The sequence below is a fragment of the Drosophila bipectinata genome, chromosome 3L (assembly GCF_030179905.1).
Source record: "Drosophila bipectinata strain 14024-0381.07 chromosome 3L, DbipHiC1v2, whole genome shotgun sequence".
NCBI lineage: Eukaryota > Metazoa > Arthropoda > Insecta > Diptera > Drosophilidae > Drosophila > Drosophila bipectinata.
This window is the reverse complement of record NC_091738.1, coordinates 19,193,939-19,209,236: the sequence shown is the minus strand read 5'-3', so window position 1 is coordinate 19,209,236 and position 15,298 is coordinate 19,193,939. Positions and strand designations below refer to the sequence as shown.

The following is a 15,298-nucleotide window of genomic DNA, read 5'->3' as shown; positions in this document are numbered from 1 at the left end:
CCGAGTGGAAAAGAGATGGAGTAGCTGAGCCGGGCCGGGCCGGGACGGGACGGCCAGACCAGGCCAGATCCAACTGCAACAGAGATTGCAGGCATCTCCACTTCTCATAACTTCAGCGCTCATAAATGCCTCGGTACGCCTTAGTCTGTTTGTCAGCCAAAGTTCAGCAACTCAACTCAATTTTTGGCAAACGACCTCAAAAGTCACTCCGAGCCCTTCACTTTCACACGACCCGGGTAGCTGTAGCCTGGACCTGGCGAGGTTCCGTCGGGTACCGCCGGGTCCCGCTCCAAAATTGGTCAGGCCCAGTTGTCATGCCCCCTTGTGGTATCTCTCGAGGTACACTATCAGAAATTCTTTCAAATTAAAGAAAATATATTAAACTGATGAAGAAGCAGTAGCAGGTATCATATAGTCGAGAAACTCAAAATATTAAACCCCCTTCCTACTTAACATTTTGATTTTTTTATGCTTTAAAGAATAATTTGAAAACCTCTGGTAATTAGGTTTTTTTTTTAAATCCTTAGTCCTTAAATTGTTTTTCAAAGTATATCACTTTCTTGTGTTTTGTGCTGTGTTTGGGCCGTGCCTTGTGCCGAGGCTTGTTAAATGCCAAAGCTGCCGTCATGCGTTGCCTCCTTTTACGGCCAGAAAAACGGCGCCTCGTAATGCAACAAAGGGTGGAGAGCCAGGGGGCGTGGTTGAGGGGAGTGGGGACTGCAAGTTGAAGTGGAAGTGCAAGTGGAAGTTGCAGTTAAGGCCAAGGCATCCAGTGATCCATCCTGCAGCTCCCCCTTTACATAACTCTCCACCAACCAGCCGCCTCATCATCATCATCATCAGCAACGCTTTTGGCTTCTTTGAAAGTGAAATTTCAGTTTGCAACACATGTGATGACAATGTTGCATCCCCCTCTTCCCCTTTTCGGTGGCAAGTTGCCTTCAAACGTTTCCACATTTCTGATTATGTGTGTGGCATGGAACGAGAACGATCTTAAATGGAATCATTGTCCCATTGAGAAAATTGCTTTGTGGCTTGCAATGCTCAGGTAACTTGACTAAATTGCGACCATGAATATTCTAAAAGACATTGATAGCTTCAAGGACTTGTTAGCTGAAAACAATTAAAATTTCAAGAAAAGATATCCTTCAATTTTCTAAAGATTACTTCATTGTAAAGAGTATTTTGTCACTAATTTCGACACAATCTGGTTGCTTTCTTCAAATGGTTTTGTTGGGAGCTTATTCTCTTGGACTTTGGAATTTTTTTCACCTGAAACAAGGTCAGAAACTGATTGCTATTTAAAAGAAAAGGCCAAGCCTAGAAACCAATCTAAAGAAATTCAAATTCAAATGCAAAAAATACGAAAAAAACAGTCCAATTCTCAATGAATTTCCTGCTGATGAAATTTTATTGTTTACCTTGATACACCTAAAAGGTTATTTTGATATCCCATCAAATATGCATTTTTATTTAAATTCGCGGTAAAAAATAATCCCCCAGATATTTTAATAATTAATTTGCAAACATATGAGAAGCCTCACAAACATATTAAACGTAAATGTAATTTTTATTTGTAGGTTTTCGTTTCAATTACAGAGCAACAATTAACTGTCAGGTAAATAAAGAAAAGTTATTTCTGTTTTTTTTCTTTTTGTTGAATTTTAATCAAACAGTCTTTGTACCATACTTTGTACCATTGATACGAAAATAGGGATATTTTTTTCCATTTTTCTTCATCAGCAAGTTAAAGTTTTTGCTTCATTTGGTTATTTGTTGTTTGGTTCTCCAGAAGTTGTTATTGTTCGTGGGTCTCTGATTCACTTTCATTTAACAAATTGTATGCTGGTAGTATTCGGCTATGGATGCCTGATTCCGATTCGGGGCACGGACCATGGCAAGAATGTTAGGGGCAGGAAAACGGAGCGAAGAGGCATTTGCAACAGTTGAACAGTTCGTTGCTATTGTAATTTGATTGGAGAAGGTCGTCAGGGGTTCTTGTAAATGTATTAAGACGCCTTTATTATTCTATGATTTCTGCACTGGAATTTCAATGTTTTTATTAAGAATATTAATGGATAATGTACATAAATTATTTTTAGCGTCTTGGTAGAGTTTTTAGACTATATGATACCCGATACTTAAGAAGAACATAAGAACCATATATATAATAAATAAAACCTTTTTACCTTGTTGATAGTTTTGAGGACTATATGATAGCCGATGCATCCATTACCCATATTCCAAGACTGGTCGATTTTTTTTATTTAATATTCCAAAAATATATATTATATAATAGTAATGGTATATTTCTTCCATGGATTCCATGTAATGGATTTCCCCATCATTTCGCTTTTTTGCGGATCCATAGGCAATGCAATCAGCTCGCCCGACATGAGCTGTCCGCTTTGCCACTCCTCCGGTCAGGCTCTATGAAGTGTCCTTGCGGCTATGAGACACCTTTGACCAGGACAAGACGAGCATTCATTTGTCATATCTGTTTGACAGGATGGTAGAGTTCTAGTCCTCGTTCCACATTGGCTGTTCAGTCGAGTGTAAACTTTAAAGGCTTTGCTGCCGTTTCTCATTACGAAGAAGAATCCATTTTGCCCCATTTCTAATTACACGCGCGGCGTCTCAAAGGACGATGGAATCAAATTGCACATTTGGGCCCAATAATCTAACTAATGGTGGGCTAGTTAAGGCCCACTACCCATCCGGGTCCATTTATTGGGGCCTTTGAACCCTTTTCTCCTGCGTACGGGTGGGCGTTGTGTGTGTGCTGAGATAATGTTTCATTGTGTGACAGTTTTTGTGGGCAGGGACATGGATGGTTGCCCTTTTGTGGGGTTAACTTGTTGATGATTGATAGCACCGAAAGGATTTAAGGGGGCTGAAAGGAGGGGGGGGGGGGGGGGGGGGGGGGGGGCCTATTGTCCCTGGAAGTGTGTGATAAAATGTCCTTGAACCGATTCTCAGCGGGCAAATAACAAATACTCGTAAATCGAAAATAAATAGAATCACGTCAGGGAATTGGAAATTGTTGAAAGGCTTTTGGTTTAAAAATTAAGCAGATGCTCTTGAAAGAATATGCATTTAATTCCTTATCAATTATTTAGGGATTTTGTTGCACGAATGGGATGTACTACTCTTCAGAATGTTTATAATCGGAAGGCATGTCAGTGATATCTCTATATAGTCTTTAAAGTACTTTAACCTATCCCAATGTGCTGAGCATCTCCAGTCCATATAAATCGCATTTTAATCGTGTAATAAAATCAAAAGTCAATCTAAAGAAATTCAAATTCAAATGCAAAAAATACGAAAAAAACAGTCCAATTCTCAATGAATTTCCTGCTGATGAAATTTTATTGTTTACCTTGATACACCTAAAAGGTTATTTTGATATCCCATCAAATATGCATTTTTATTTAAATTCGCGGTAAAAAATAATCCCCCAGATATTTTAATAATTAATTTGCAAACATATGAGAAGCCTCACAAACATATTAAACGTAAATGTAATTTTTATTTGTAGGTTTTCGTTTCAATTACAGAGCAACAATTAACTGTCAGGTAAATAAAGAAAAGTTATTTCTGTTTTTTTTCTTTTTGTTGAATTTTAATCAAACAGTCTTTGTACCATACTTTGTACCATTGATACGAAAATAGGGATATTTTTTTCCATTTTTCTTCATCAGCAAGTTAAAGTTTTTGCTTCATTTGGTTATTTGTTGTTTGGTTCTCCAGAAGTTGTTATTGTTCGTGGGTCTCTGATTCACTTTCATTTAACAAATTGTATGCTGGTAGTATTCGGCTATGGATGCCTGATTCCGATTCGGGGCACGGACCATGGCAAGAATGTTAGGGGCAGGAAAACGGAGCGAAGAGGCATTTGCAACAGTTGAACAGTTCGTTGCTATTGTAATTTGATTGGAGAAGGTCGTCAGGGGTTCTTGTAAATGTATTAAGACGCCTTTATTATTCTATGATTTCTGCACTGGAATTTCAATGTTTTTATTAAGAATATTAATGGATAATGTACATAAATTATTTTTAGCGTCTTGGTAGAGTTTTTAGACTATATGATACCCGATACTTAAGAAGAACATAAGAACCATATATATAATAAATAAAACCTTTTTACCTTGTTGATAGTTTTGAGGACTATATGATAGCCGATGCATCCATTACCCATATTCCAAGACTGGTCGATTTTTTTTATTTAATATTCCAAAAATATATATTATATAATAGTAATGGTATATTTCTTCCATGGATTCCATGTAATGGATTTCCCCATCATTTCGCTTTTTTGCGGATCCATAGGCAATGCAATCAGCTCGCCCGACATGAGCTGTCCGCTTTGCCACTCCTCCGGTCAGGCTCTATGAAGTGTCCTTGCGGCTATGAGACACCTTTGACCAGGACAAGACGAGCATTCATTTGTCATATCTGTTTGACAGGATGGTAGAGTTCTAGTCCTCGTTCCACATTGGCTGTTCAGTCGAGTGTAAACTTTAAAGGCTTTGCTGCCGTTTCTCATTACGAAGAAGAATCCATTTTGCCCCATTTCTAATTACACGCGCGGCGTCTCAAAGGACGATGGAATCAAATTGCACATTTGGGCCCAATAATCTAACTAATGGTGGGCTAGTTAAGGCCCACTACCCATCCGGGTCCATTTATTGGGGCCTTTGAACCCTTTTCTCCTGCGTACGGGTGGGCGTTGTGTGTGTGCTGAGATAATGTTTCATTGTGTGACAGTTTTTGTGGGCAGGGACATGGATGGTTGCCCTTTTGTGGGGTTAACTTGTTGATGATTGATAGCACCGAAAGGATTTAAGGGGGCTGAAGGGAGGGGGGGGGGGCGGGGGGGGGGGGGGGCCTATTGTCCCTGGAAGTGTGTGATAAAATGTCCTTGAACCGATTCTCAGCGGGCAAATAACAAATACTCGTAAATCGAAAATAAATAGAATCACGTCAGGGAATTGGAAATTGTTGAAAGGCTTTTGGTTTAAAAATTAAGCAGATGCTCTTGAAAGAATATGCATTTAATTCCTTATCAATTATTTAGGGATTTTGTTGCACGAATGGGATGTACTACTCTTCAGAATGTTTATAATCGGAAGGCATGTCAGTGATATCTCTATATAGTCTTTAAAGTACTTTAACCTATCCCAATGTGCTGAGCATCTCCAGTCCATATAAATCGCATTTTAATCGTGTAATAAAATCAAAAGTCAAACACGCGCTTGGAAATGAAAATTGCAACAGACTCACACTGGGGCTCGTCCCAGACGGAAAGACTGAGTATCTGAGAACGGGGTATACGGGGGTCTCAGGGGCGTGGGGCATGGGACGCGAGTGAGTATCAGTCTGGGTTATATAGTAGTAGTAAGTAAACCCGGCAGTGAGTCAATGATGTGGATGTCGATGACAATTGTCGACGTCTGACGACGACTGTGGCACGCACATTTCGTGTAGCAGTGTAGCAGTGTGTCTGTGTGTTTACGTCTGTATTATTTGTTTTGTTTCCACACGAACACGGCCCCAACACCCCCCTCAGACATTGCAGGTTTCTGAAAAATCTGTGCTCCCCCCGTCCACAGGGGGAAGCCCCCCCTGGTGATGTTTGTTTGTTAAAATACGTAATGTCGTGGGGTTTATCCACACTGGCCAATGGATTGTCGTGTTTGCGTCTGGTTTCTATTTTTAGTGCGCCAGTTGTATTTTTAGACAACCAGACGTTGAACACACACAGCCATACAAATACACATACCTGACAAACAGAAACAACTTCAGAAGAAACGGTTCGAAAAGTGCAATATAGGCGGCTCCCCGCCCCATAAAATGCAACTGCAACTTGTTGCGCTAAAAAGCGGAGAAGAAAAACAGAGAGACCGAAAGGCCGAGAGTCGAAGAACCGGAGAGTGAGAGAACAAGATATGATGATGATGGAGAGAATGGCTGGCCATTGAGAGTGCCAAGGCGTCCCACGTTGCGGCTACGCGATATTTTTTTGTTACACAACTGAAGCTGTTTGTCGATTTGTTTGTTTGTTGATTACAAATGAACTGCATTGCTCTCTCTCTCTTGACCCTCTCTCTCCTCTCTGCTCCTCCTCATTCTCCATTTTGGTCTTCTATGGCTGTCCGTTAAATGTTTTATCACGTATCCGTCTAGTGTTGTTCTTTTTCTTTACTTGCGCCTCACTTTTCGATTTGTTTTTCTCATATTTTCTTCGATATGTGATTCTATTTTTAGACGACTGCCTCTCTCTCCTGCTCTCTCTTCCGTGCTCTTTGGCTCTCTGTTTACTTTATAAATATTTAAATTGTTGTCACGTACTAAGTTCTTAATAGGTTACGTTATGTGTTTATTTAACTCATTTTGATTAGAAGTCGAGAAAAAATATAGCCAAGCCACACGCGCTATATATTATATAGTACGGCCATGCGTTCCTTGTCTCCCATTCCCATTCCCATTCCCGTTACAAAGTTCAACTTTTACTCTTCCGTTAGTGAAAACCCATTTCCCGTTCCCATTCCCAACTGTTAGCGGGAATGGCCAAAAAGCAAATAAATAACAACTACAACTAAGTCAAAAAAAAAAAAATCCCCCACGCAGATGTTCGAGTTCGAGTCTTTAAATTAAATTGTTTACTCAAGTGTAATTAGGTAACAGAAATAATAAACATTGAAAAAGACACACACGTTTGTTGGTACATAAATTCATAATTAAATAGTTTCCAGTTCCATTATAAAACTCAGTACTTGAGTGCTTTAGTCCTCGACAGCTGTGCCAAAGTGCCAAATAAACTCTTAAAGGCGTGTAGGAATTTCAGGAACTTTATTCAGAATGAAATATGTCTGATCTTAAGTCTAAGAGATGTGAATAGGGGAAAAATAGGTATTTCCGGGTTGTGGTTTTGGGATTATTTTGATAAGAAAAGTATAAACCATTAAATATGATTGAAAAATTTAAAAAAATACCCTTTTTGATGAATATTCTGATCTTACCTCTAAAAGATACGAATAGATGCAAAAAATATGTACAATTCCCGTTTGAATATTTATGTACAATATTCACATGAATATTCCTGGGTTTGTTAAATCTTATAGAAACTATCCTTTTAAATATCCCTAAAAATCACCCAAAAATTATGTTCATTATTTATTGGTTGATGGTCTATGTTGAATTTGGAATTTGGTGGAAATCGACGGCCGAATGACAGGCATTTTGGCTATAAAAGTTTACAATTTTTGATCCTGATAGGTCCAATGAATTTAGCATCACATGAGCAGGAAGCTTTAACCCGAGCCTAGAGGGTGTACTAGATGGGATGATGAACTAGTTCATTGACTTGGGCATATTCATTTTGGCCGACTTCTTGAACTCCCCGGCGATCTTCTTGATGGCTGGCGGTATCCTCTTGGCCACTCCGGGCTGGGAGCTGAGGAACGAGATCTCGAAGAGGGAGGGCCGGCTGGAGTAGACGTTGTGCAGCATGCTGATGAACCAGAACAGCAGGTCGTCCATGTTCTGGAGCGTGCACTGGGCGAACACGGCCCCCGCATCCCGCCCGTGCTGATGCGAGTCGAAGAGGGCCACGATGGAGGCCCGGAAGTCGAAGGTGACCATTACGGTTCGACTGTCAGCGATGATGGCGGCAAACAGGTGCGAGGGCTGCTCCCGGCCGCCCGCCTGCTGGAACACCTGCAACGTGATCTGAAAGATCCTCGACAGCTGGACGGCCACGTTCCTGTTGTACATCGGATTGGTGGGGTCGGCCTCCATGTGTGTGTAGAACCACTCCTCCAGCCGGAAGTTCATCTTGTGCTGCGACCGTATAGCCGCGATCGCATCCGGTATATTGAGGTTGAGGTTGCGAGCTTGGGGGGTATTCGCCGTGATCACGTTATGGTAGACGTTGTTACCATCGTTCATGGCGTTGCCGAAAAGCTCCCATCCGCGCATCGGCAGATCGGAGACCCGGTGGTAGAACCTCTCCGCCTTGGCCACCTTGTCGGCCAGTATCAGTGAGATGAGGGTGCACGAGTTGGTGCCGCTCTGCTGGAACTCACCGAACCGGGACTGGCAAAAGTCACGCGGAAACCACCAGATGTTCAGGTTGTCGATCTGCTCGTGAATGGCCATGGTGGTGGTGCCGGGATGGTTGGTCGGTTCGGCTGCGCCTGTGGATCGGCTGCTGCTGCTCCTGGGACTCCTCAAGACGTGGGTCGTCCTACGTCGCTGCAATCTTCGGCTGATCCTGCTGCTCCTGCGGCCCAGTGTTAAACCCGGCCCTGGCGCTGTCCCCAAAATGCAGATGTCACATAGTTTCCGTGTACTCGGCGGGGTCTTCGGCTTCAAGGTGAACGTAGATTTGGAATCCACGAGGGATTCCAGGGAGCGTCGGGACAGAAAAGGCAGCTGGGATCCGGATTCGGCCGCAGAAACAGAATCGGAAGCGGATGCGGGCGGACTTGCGGCAGCAGCGACTCCTCTACTCCAGTACACTCTAAGAACGGGAACTCGATTTCAAGCAAACATTGAATTTTGAGGGTCTTTTTGCCGGAGGAATGTTCAACGGGTTAAAGGTGAAATCTTTCGAATCGGTAAAACAAAAAATTTTAGACCAACAACTGACAAATAACGAACATGATGTGAGATCTGAGACCGACAGGAGTCTATCTGAAAACTGAAAACTCTGACACTTACCACTCTGACATTTTTTGAAAAGGGAGGGCGATTAAAAATCTGAATTAAGTTAGACCGCCTAAGATGTTTCAGAGGAAATCTATTATTCCAACAATTTTAAAAGCCACTTGGCAACAGCTTTTCAATTAATCACTTTAAAGCGCTGCCTCCCACATAATTCTCCTTACATAAGCCCCGTAAAGTAAATGGAAATTCCATGTCTAAATCACAAACATTTATTCATGGATGAGTAACTTGATAGAGTAATGGAGCTAAGCTTTCAGTTTGGTTTTTTGTTGTCTAATTTTGAATTCACACTCTGGACTCTAAGCTGATAATCTAAATTCTTGGAAAATGAAATTTTCATCAAAATGGCCTGAATCTATTACTAAATTTAAATGCCATTAGTTGGGCGAATTCGTGGAAAGGCGCTTCACAATTGTATCTAAATGCTGCGCAAATATTTAACAGTGGCGCCCAAAATTAGCCAGCCCGGCCAAGTAGTTCTAATTTTAAATTGCAACATTGGCAAAAATAAAAATAAAAACAAAATGTGGGGGAAAAATAGAAAACACCCAGAAAATAAACAACTGGCGAAAAGAAACAAAAATAAATTCAAGAAACAAATATGTGAAGTGTGTCGGAAATGCTAATTTATGGTGGCGTGAGTAGAGCATTTTTTCGATTTGTTGTTGATTGAGATTGGGGTTCTCGAAGATTGCCGCCGGTTCCCGGGTGTCGGGCCACATTAAATGCCAAAAAAGAGTGGAGTCTTTAAGACATCTTGTAGTATAGGTTATCTTAGAATTCCTGGAATTTGGGGGATTTTTTTGAAGCGGATGGTAAGAGTTATCTTAGGCTTGTTTTGAAACTCTTTAAAATTTTGGTTGACAGGAATGCGGATTTTGAGGTAATTGGTTTTGTTTTCTTTTCCAATTATTACTATCTTTTTCGAATACATCCTTTCGTGAATTTAAATCACTGATTTAAAAAAGTGCACATTAAGTGCAATATTATGAGTAAATCATGACAATGGACAATGTTTTTATGCTTTTCCGCCACAAGTCCCTTGTTTTTCTCTTCTTTTATTCTGTTAATTAAACTTATACGTGAGCCAGTTAACGGCAAGTCAAACAAGGACGAGCCAGGACTAACGACAGTCGGTCGGTCAGACTCTTTCGTAATCCAATCTGTTGGAATGCGCTTTCGCTGAAACACAAACAAGCTGGACGATATTATGAGATGGCCACCAGAGAATGGGTGGCTTGTATGGGAGGATGGCAGGATATAATGGCAAACAAATGCCAGGAACAAAATAATCAGTGATATCAAGTTAATACCTCAAACGAAATTGCATAATGGCAAAATCAACGCATGCATAATAAATAACACTGGGGTGGTGGCGGGAAAACTAAAGAGAGAGGTCTTGTTAGGCTAGTGATTTGTCCCAAATGGGTTTAAATTAACCCAAAAGACTTTAATTAAAGCTGTGGGGTTGGTGGGGTCACTGATACTTGAGAGAGCATCATTGGAACATTCGACATTTGCCTTGGGGGGCTCCACTTGCCGGGCATCCTATTACTGAGGCACTTCTAGCGCCATTTCAGTTCATATCCTTGCCAACTGGAACTCCCAGTAGTGCTCTTACTTATTTCACAAAAACAGGAAGAAATCAGTTAATGAAAGTGTATTAATCATAACTAAATAATGTAGATGTTGTTACAAATAATTTATTGGATTATTTTTTGTTTAATTATTCCATAAAAGCCATTGGCAAAAAAGAGTAATCTGATTGGCATATTTACACTAATAACTTGATTGCTTTAGGCCTGTGTTTTGATAATCAAATTATTGCAAAACAATTTGTAATTAAATTACATATATTAAATAGCCTTTTTTTACGCGTGTACTTGGTCAACATCTCTGACCCTCTTCCGGCTTCCCAGTTCATTCATCTGAAGCGTGCCAAGTGCCTGAAATGCGTTCTGGATGCCAGGATGCCGATGTTTTCTCTTTTCCATTTGTGTTTGCCTTTGTCAAACATGCACTTTTATTATGCAAAGGGGCTGCCCAGTGTCCTTGGCCATTTCAATGGCATTCGGGGCTAATTCTATGCTCTGGAAGCCGGACTCGACTAACTCTCTTCTGTCTTTTATTTCCCGTTGCAGTGTGAGAATCTGTTGCGACCCATAGGCGTCGCGCTGAACGGCCCCGGCCTAAGGGGCCATGACGCGTTGGCCCTTTAGTCTCTTACTCTTGCTGTCGGTGGCAGTTCGCGACTGTAGCAATCACCCCACCGTCCTCACCGTCGGCTACCTGACGGCCCTCACTGGCGACCTCAGCATGCGCCAGGGATTGGCCATATCCGGTGCGCTGACTATGGCCCTGGATGAGGTAAGTACCACTTTCTTCATATAAATCTTTGCCAGACAATGTAGCAGTTAATATGTCAACTAGTTGCAATTAATAGCCTAGTTTCCAAGACTAGTTGTAGATTTAACCACCACACACATGTCGTATACGCAATTTTTTGTAACTTTAGGTGATTTGTGAGGTGTTGATGGAAAAAAGTTAAAGGTGCAAAGTAAGAATTCCTCTAAAAACATTTTCCGGATTCTTGACAGGTCAACAAAGATCCCAATCTGTTGCCAAATGTTACCCTGCAGCTGCGCTGGAATGACACCAAGGGCGAAACGGTACTGGCCACCAAAGCCATCACCGAGATGATTTGCGATGGCGTCGCCACCATTTTCGGACCGGAAGGACCCTGCTATGTGGAGGCCATAGTCTCCCAGAGCCGCAACATTCCAATGATATCCTATGTACGTACGACTACGTAGTATTCGAGGCATCTGATTTATGACACCTCTCCCACTGCCGCCCACAAAATGCACGGCAGCAGCCAATTTTACGCCTCGTATTTTCATGTGACTTTAAATTTCTTATTTTTTTGCTCCTTTGATAGAAATGTGCAGAGTACCGTGCATCCGCCATACCGACATTCGCCCGGACGGAGCCTCCCGACACGCAGGTGAGTTCAAATAGAGCAACAGGTGGGTGGGTCTACTTGGGCTGACAGGTGGATGGGTGGCTAGGTGGATGGGCGGAGCATTCCCACATAGGTGCGGCCAAGGGATTTGAGAGCTTTGCGTGGCCATTCCCTCGTTGGCGTTGTCGCTCCATAGGGACAGCTATTTAGCCTTGGATTATCCTCCAACCGATACAACGGCAAACACAGGATGAAGTTGGCAGGAGCAAGCAGGACTTATGCTCGTAAAGACAAAACAAGAGTCAGTGGCTTAAAGGAGTAACTTTAAAAAGGGAATAGAATATGCACCATTTCATTATAGTAGGAACTTTCAGCATTAAAATAGTCTTAAATATGAAAGTGTGCTATTTCGGGAGTTGTTCGAGTTCTTTGGAAAGTTTTTCTTGCTAAATCCTTTGGATGTTTTACTTATTTTCCAGGTTGTCAAGTCTTTGCTGGCACTTTTGCGCTATTATGCCTGGAACAAGTTCTCCATTCTCTACGAGGATGTGTGGGGACCGGTGGCAGATCTGCTCAAGGACCAAGCCACCGAAAGGAACATGACCGTCAACCACCAACTGTCCTTTATCGATAATCGCGCCAAGTGCTGTGAGAAGATGCTGAGCTGCTGTCGATCAGGATACTGGTATCAGGTGGGTTATTTTTATTATTATGTTTTATATATAATATAATACTATTAAACTCTGTCTGTAGTTGGTACAAAACACTATGAATCGCACTCGTATCTACGTCTTTCTGGGGGCAGCTAATAGTCTGGTTGACTTTATGAGTTCCATGGAGACGGCTGGCCTATTCGCTCGTGGAGAGTACATGGTGATTTTTGTGGACATGATGGTCTATTCCGAGAGGTAATATCAACATATTTATTTAATTGAAGGGATAACTTATATAGTTTGGTAAATTTACTTCTCAGAGAGGCAGAAAAGTATTTGCGGAAAGTGGATCAAATCGATGTCATGGCCCATTGCCACAGCACGGAAAAGTTCAACCAACTGGCTCGAAGCTTGCTCGTTGTGGCATCCACTCCGCCCACCAAAGGATATGAACAGTTCACGGACCAAGTGCAGAATTATAGTGCCAAGCCGCCCTTTAATTTCAATATTCCGGAGCTTTTTGTGAAAAATAAACTGAGCAAGGTAAGAGCTTGCAGGATACTTTTATTTTTTAGATTTTAATATTTTTTTGTTAGTTTGTTTCGATCTATGCCGCTTATTTGTACGATTCCGTGAAGCTATATGCCTGGGCAGTGGACAAGTTGTTGCGCCAGGAGACGCGTGTCCTCACAGATGATGTTATCTTCGAAGTCGCCAGCAATGGAACTCGGGTCATCGACACCATCATCAAAAATCGTACTTATATGAGTGAGTTATTAAAGCTTTCCAACTAAAATATAAATAATATTCAATTAAACTCTCGAAAGGTGTCACTGGAGCCACGATTAAGATCGATCAGTATGGCGACTCGGAGGGTAACTTCTCAGTTCTGGCCTACAAGCCCCACAAGTGGAACAACTCCAACAACATCCAGTGCAACTACCACATGGTTCCCGTGGCTTACTTCCACCAAGGCGACAATCTTCCAGTGAGTGAGTCGTCTTCTCTTTTTTAGTTTGCCTTTTCTTTTAGTCGGTTTCCGCTTATATTGCTGGCCCCGAACAAAGTCGGTCTTAACTCATTGGATTTTTGGGGAAATCTCTTTTATTTTTTGGCCCAAACAGGAGTACAAGCTGATCAATGGCTCCATAGACTGGCCCTCGGGCGGCGAGAAGCCCACGGATGAGCCGATGTGCGGGTTTGCCAACGAGCTTTGCAAAAAGGACGACACCCACTACACCTCCACGGTGGCAGCCGTCGTTTTGGGTGTCCTGCTCTTCTGCTCCGGAGTGATAACCATGAGCATCTATCGAAAGTGGAAGATAGAGCTGGAAATCGAGGGCTTGCTCTGGAAGATTGACTCGAACGAGATCAAGGGGTACACGGGTAACGATATAGTCTCCTCCCCCAGCAAGGTAAGTTGAAGGAGAACCTTTTTCTTTATAATCACAACTAAACTATTTATTTGTGACCCTTCAGGTCAGTTTGATGAGTGCCCAGAGCTATGGCTCCCGCTGGACCAACCAGTTTGTGACCTCCACCGGTCAGCTGCGTGGCGCTGTTGTCCGGATTAAGGAGCTCAAGTTCCCAAGGAAGCGGGACATCTCCCGGGAAATCATGAAGGAAATGCGTTTATTGCGCGAACTGCGCCACGATAATATCAACAGCTTCATTGGCGCCTGCGTGGAGCCCACTCGCGTCCTGCTAGTCACCGATTTTTGCGCCAAAGGCAGTCTGTATGACATCATCGAGAACGAGGACATCAAGCTGGATGATTTGTTCATTGCCTCCCTCATCCATGACCTCATCAAGGTGAGTTTTTGGGTTGATTATCCTCTTAGGATACTATATATTGACCTTCTATATCCAACAGGGCATGATCTATATCCACAACTCCCAACTGATCTATCATGGCAACCTTAAATCCTCGAATTGTGTGGTCACCTCGCGCTGGATGCTCCAAGTCACCGATTTTGGACTCCACGAGCTGCGGCAGTGTGCCGAAAACGAGTCCATCGGAGAGCATCAGCATTACAGAAGTACGACCCTTTGCTGTCTATTTTTAAGCAAAACTAATCCCTCCTTTCGAATCTCCAGATCAGCTGTGGCGTGCTCCGGAACTGCTCCGAAACCACATCCATGGCAGCCAAAAGGGTGATGTCTATGCATTTGCCATCATCATGTACGAGATATTTAGTCGTAAGGGTCCGTTCGGACAAACCAACTTTGAACCAAAGCAGATTGTGGACTTTGTTATGAGAGTGCCCATTGAGGGCGAGGATCCGTTCCGGCCGGAGGTGGAGTCCATCATTGAGGCTGAGTCCTGTCCGGATTACGTGCTGGCCTGCATCAAGGACTGCTGGGCCGAAGAGCCAGAGGAGCGGCCCGACTTTAGTGCCATACGGTAATTAGTTTACTCTTAAAAATAAATTTAAAAAATATTAAAAATATTATTTTTTATTTTTAGCAATCGTTTGAAGAAAATGCGCGGAGGTAAAACCAAAAACATCATGGACCAAATGATGGAGATGATGGAGAAGTATGCCAACAACTTGGAGGACATCGTTAGCGAGCGAACACGCCTCCTGTGCGAGGAGAAGCTGAAGACGGAGGACCTGCTCCACCGCATGCTGCCCCAGTCGGTGGCCGAGAAACTGACCATGGGCCAGGGTGTGGAGCCGGTGTCTTATGATTTGGTAAGACTTTTACCTCATAACATACCTTTCATATAATTAAAGGATGTTTTTTTCATTTGCAGGTCACTATATATTTTAGCGACATTGTTGGGTTCACCGCCATGTCGGCGGAGAGCACACCACTGCAAGTGGTTAACTTTTTGAATGATCTCTACACAGTGTTCGATCGCATCATACGCGGCTATGATGTGTACAAGGTGGAGACCATAGGCGATGCCTACATGGTGGTAAGTAGTCCCGGCTATTTTTCCCTAACC

General features: G+C 42.6%; 2 protein-coding genes across 9 annotated transcripts in view; one reads left to right on the top strand and one right to left on the bottom strand.

Moving 5' to 3' along the window:
* LOC108132649 (receptor-type guanylate cyclase Gyc76C) overlaps positions 1-15,298 on the top strand; it is a 35,421-nt gene that overhangs the window by 17,765 nt on the left and 2,358 nt on the right. For 7 of the 8 annotated variants that reach the window (XM_070279556.1, XM_070279555.1, XM_070279554.1 and 4 more), the window contains 14 exons: positions 10,872-11,097; positions 11,328-11,525; positions 11,669-11,734; positions 12,172-12,384; positions 12,446-12,600; positions 12,666-12,888; positions 12,942-13,113; positions 13,173-13,333; positions 13,470-13,760; positions 13,825-14,157; positions 14,219-14,384; positions 14,443-14,749; positions 14,813-15,041; positions 15,104-15,268. In XM_070279556.1, coding sequence (XP_070135657.1) covers positions 10,930-11,097; positions 11,328-11,525; positions 11,669-11,734; positions 12,172-12,384; positions 12,446-12,600; positions 12,666-12,888; positions 12,942-13,113; positions 13,173-13,333; positions 13,470-13,760; positions 13,825-14,157; positions 14,219-14,384; positions 14,443-14,749; positions 14,813-15,041; positions 15,104-15,268 — 2,847 coding nt within the window. In that variant the 5' untranslated portion in view covers positions 10,872-10,929. Of the gene's footprint in view, positions 1-10,871; positions 11,098-11,327; positions 11,526-11,668; positions 11,735-12,171; positions 12,385-12,445; positions 12,601-12,665; positions 12,889-12,941; positions 13,114-13,172; positions 13,338-13,469; positions 13,761-13,824; positions 14,158-14,218; positions 14,385-14,442; positions 14,750-14,812; positions 15,042-15,103; positions 15,269-15,298 lie in introns of those variants that run through there. The other variant, XM_070279558.1, reaches the window with a different exon arrangement.
* On the bottom strand, positions 7,164-8,713 carry LOC108132650 (uncharacterized). Its single transcript, XM_017252136.3, has one exon. The coding sequence runs from the start codon at positions 8,158-8,160 to the stop codon at positions 7,354-7,356; it is 807 nt and encodes a 268-aa protein (XP_017107625.1). The 5' UTR covers positions 8,161-8,713; the 3' UTR covers positions 7,164-7,353.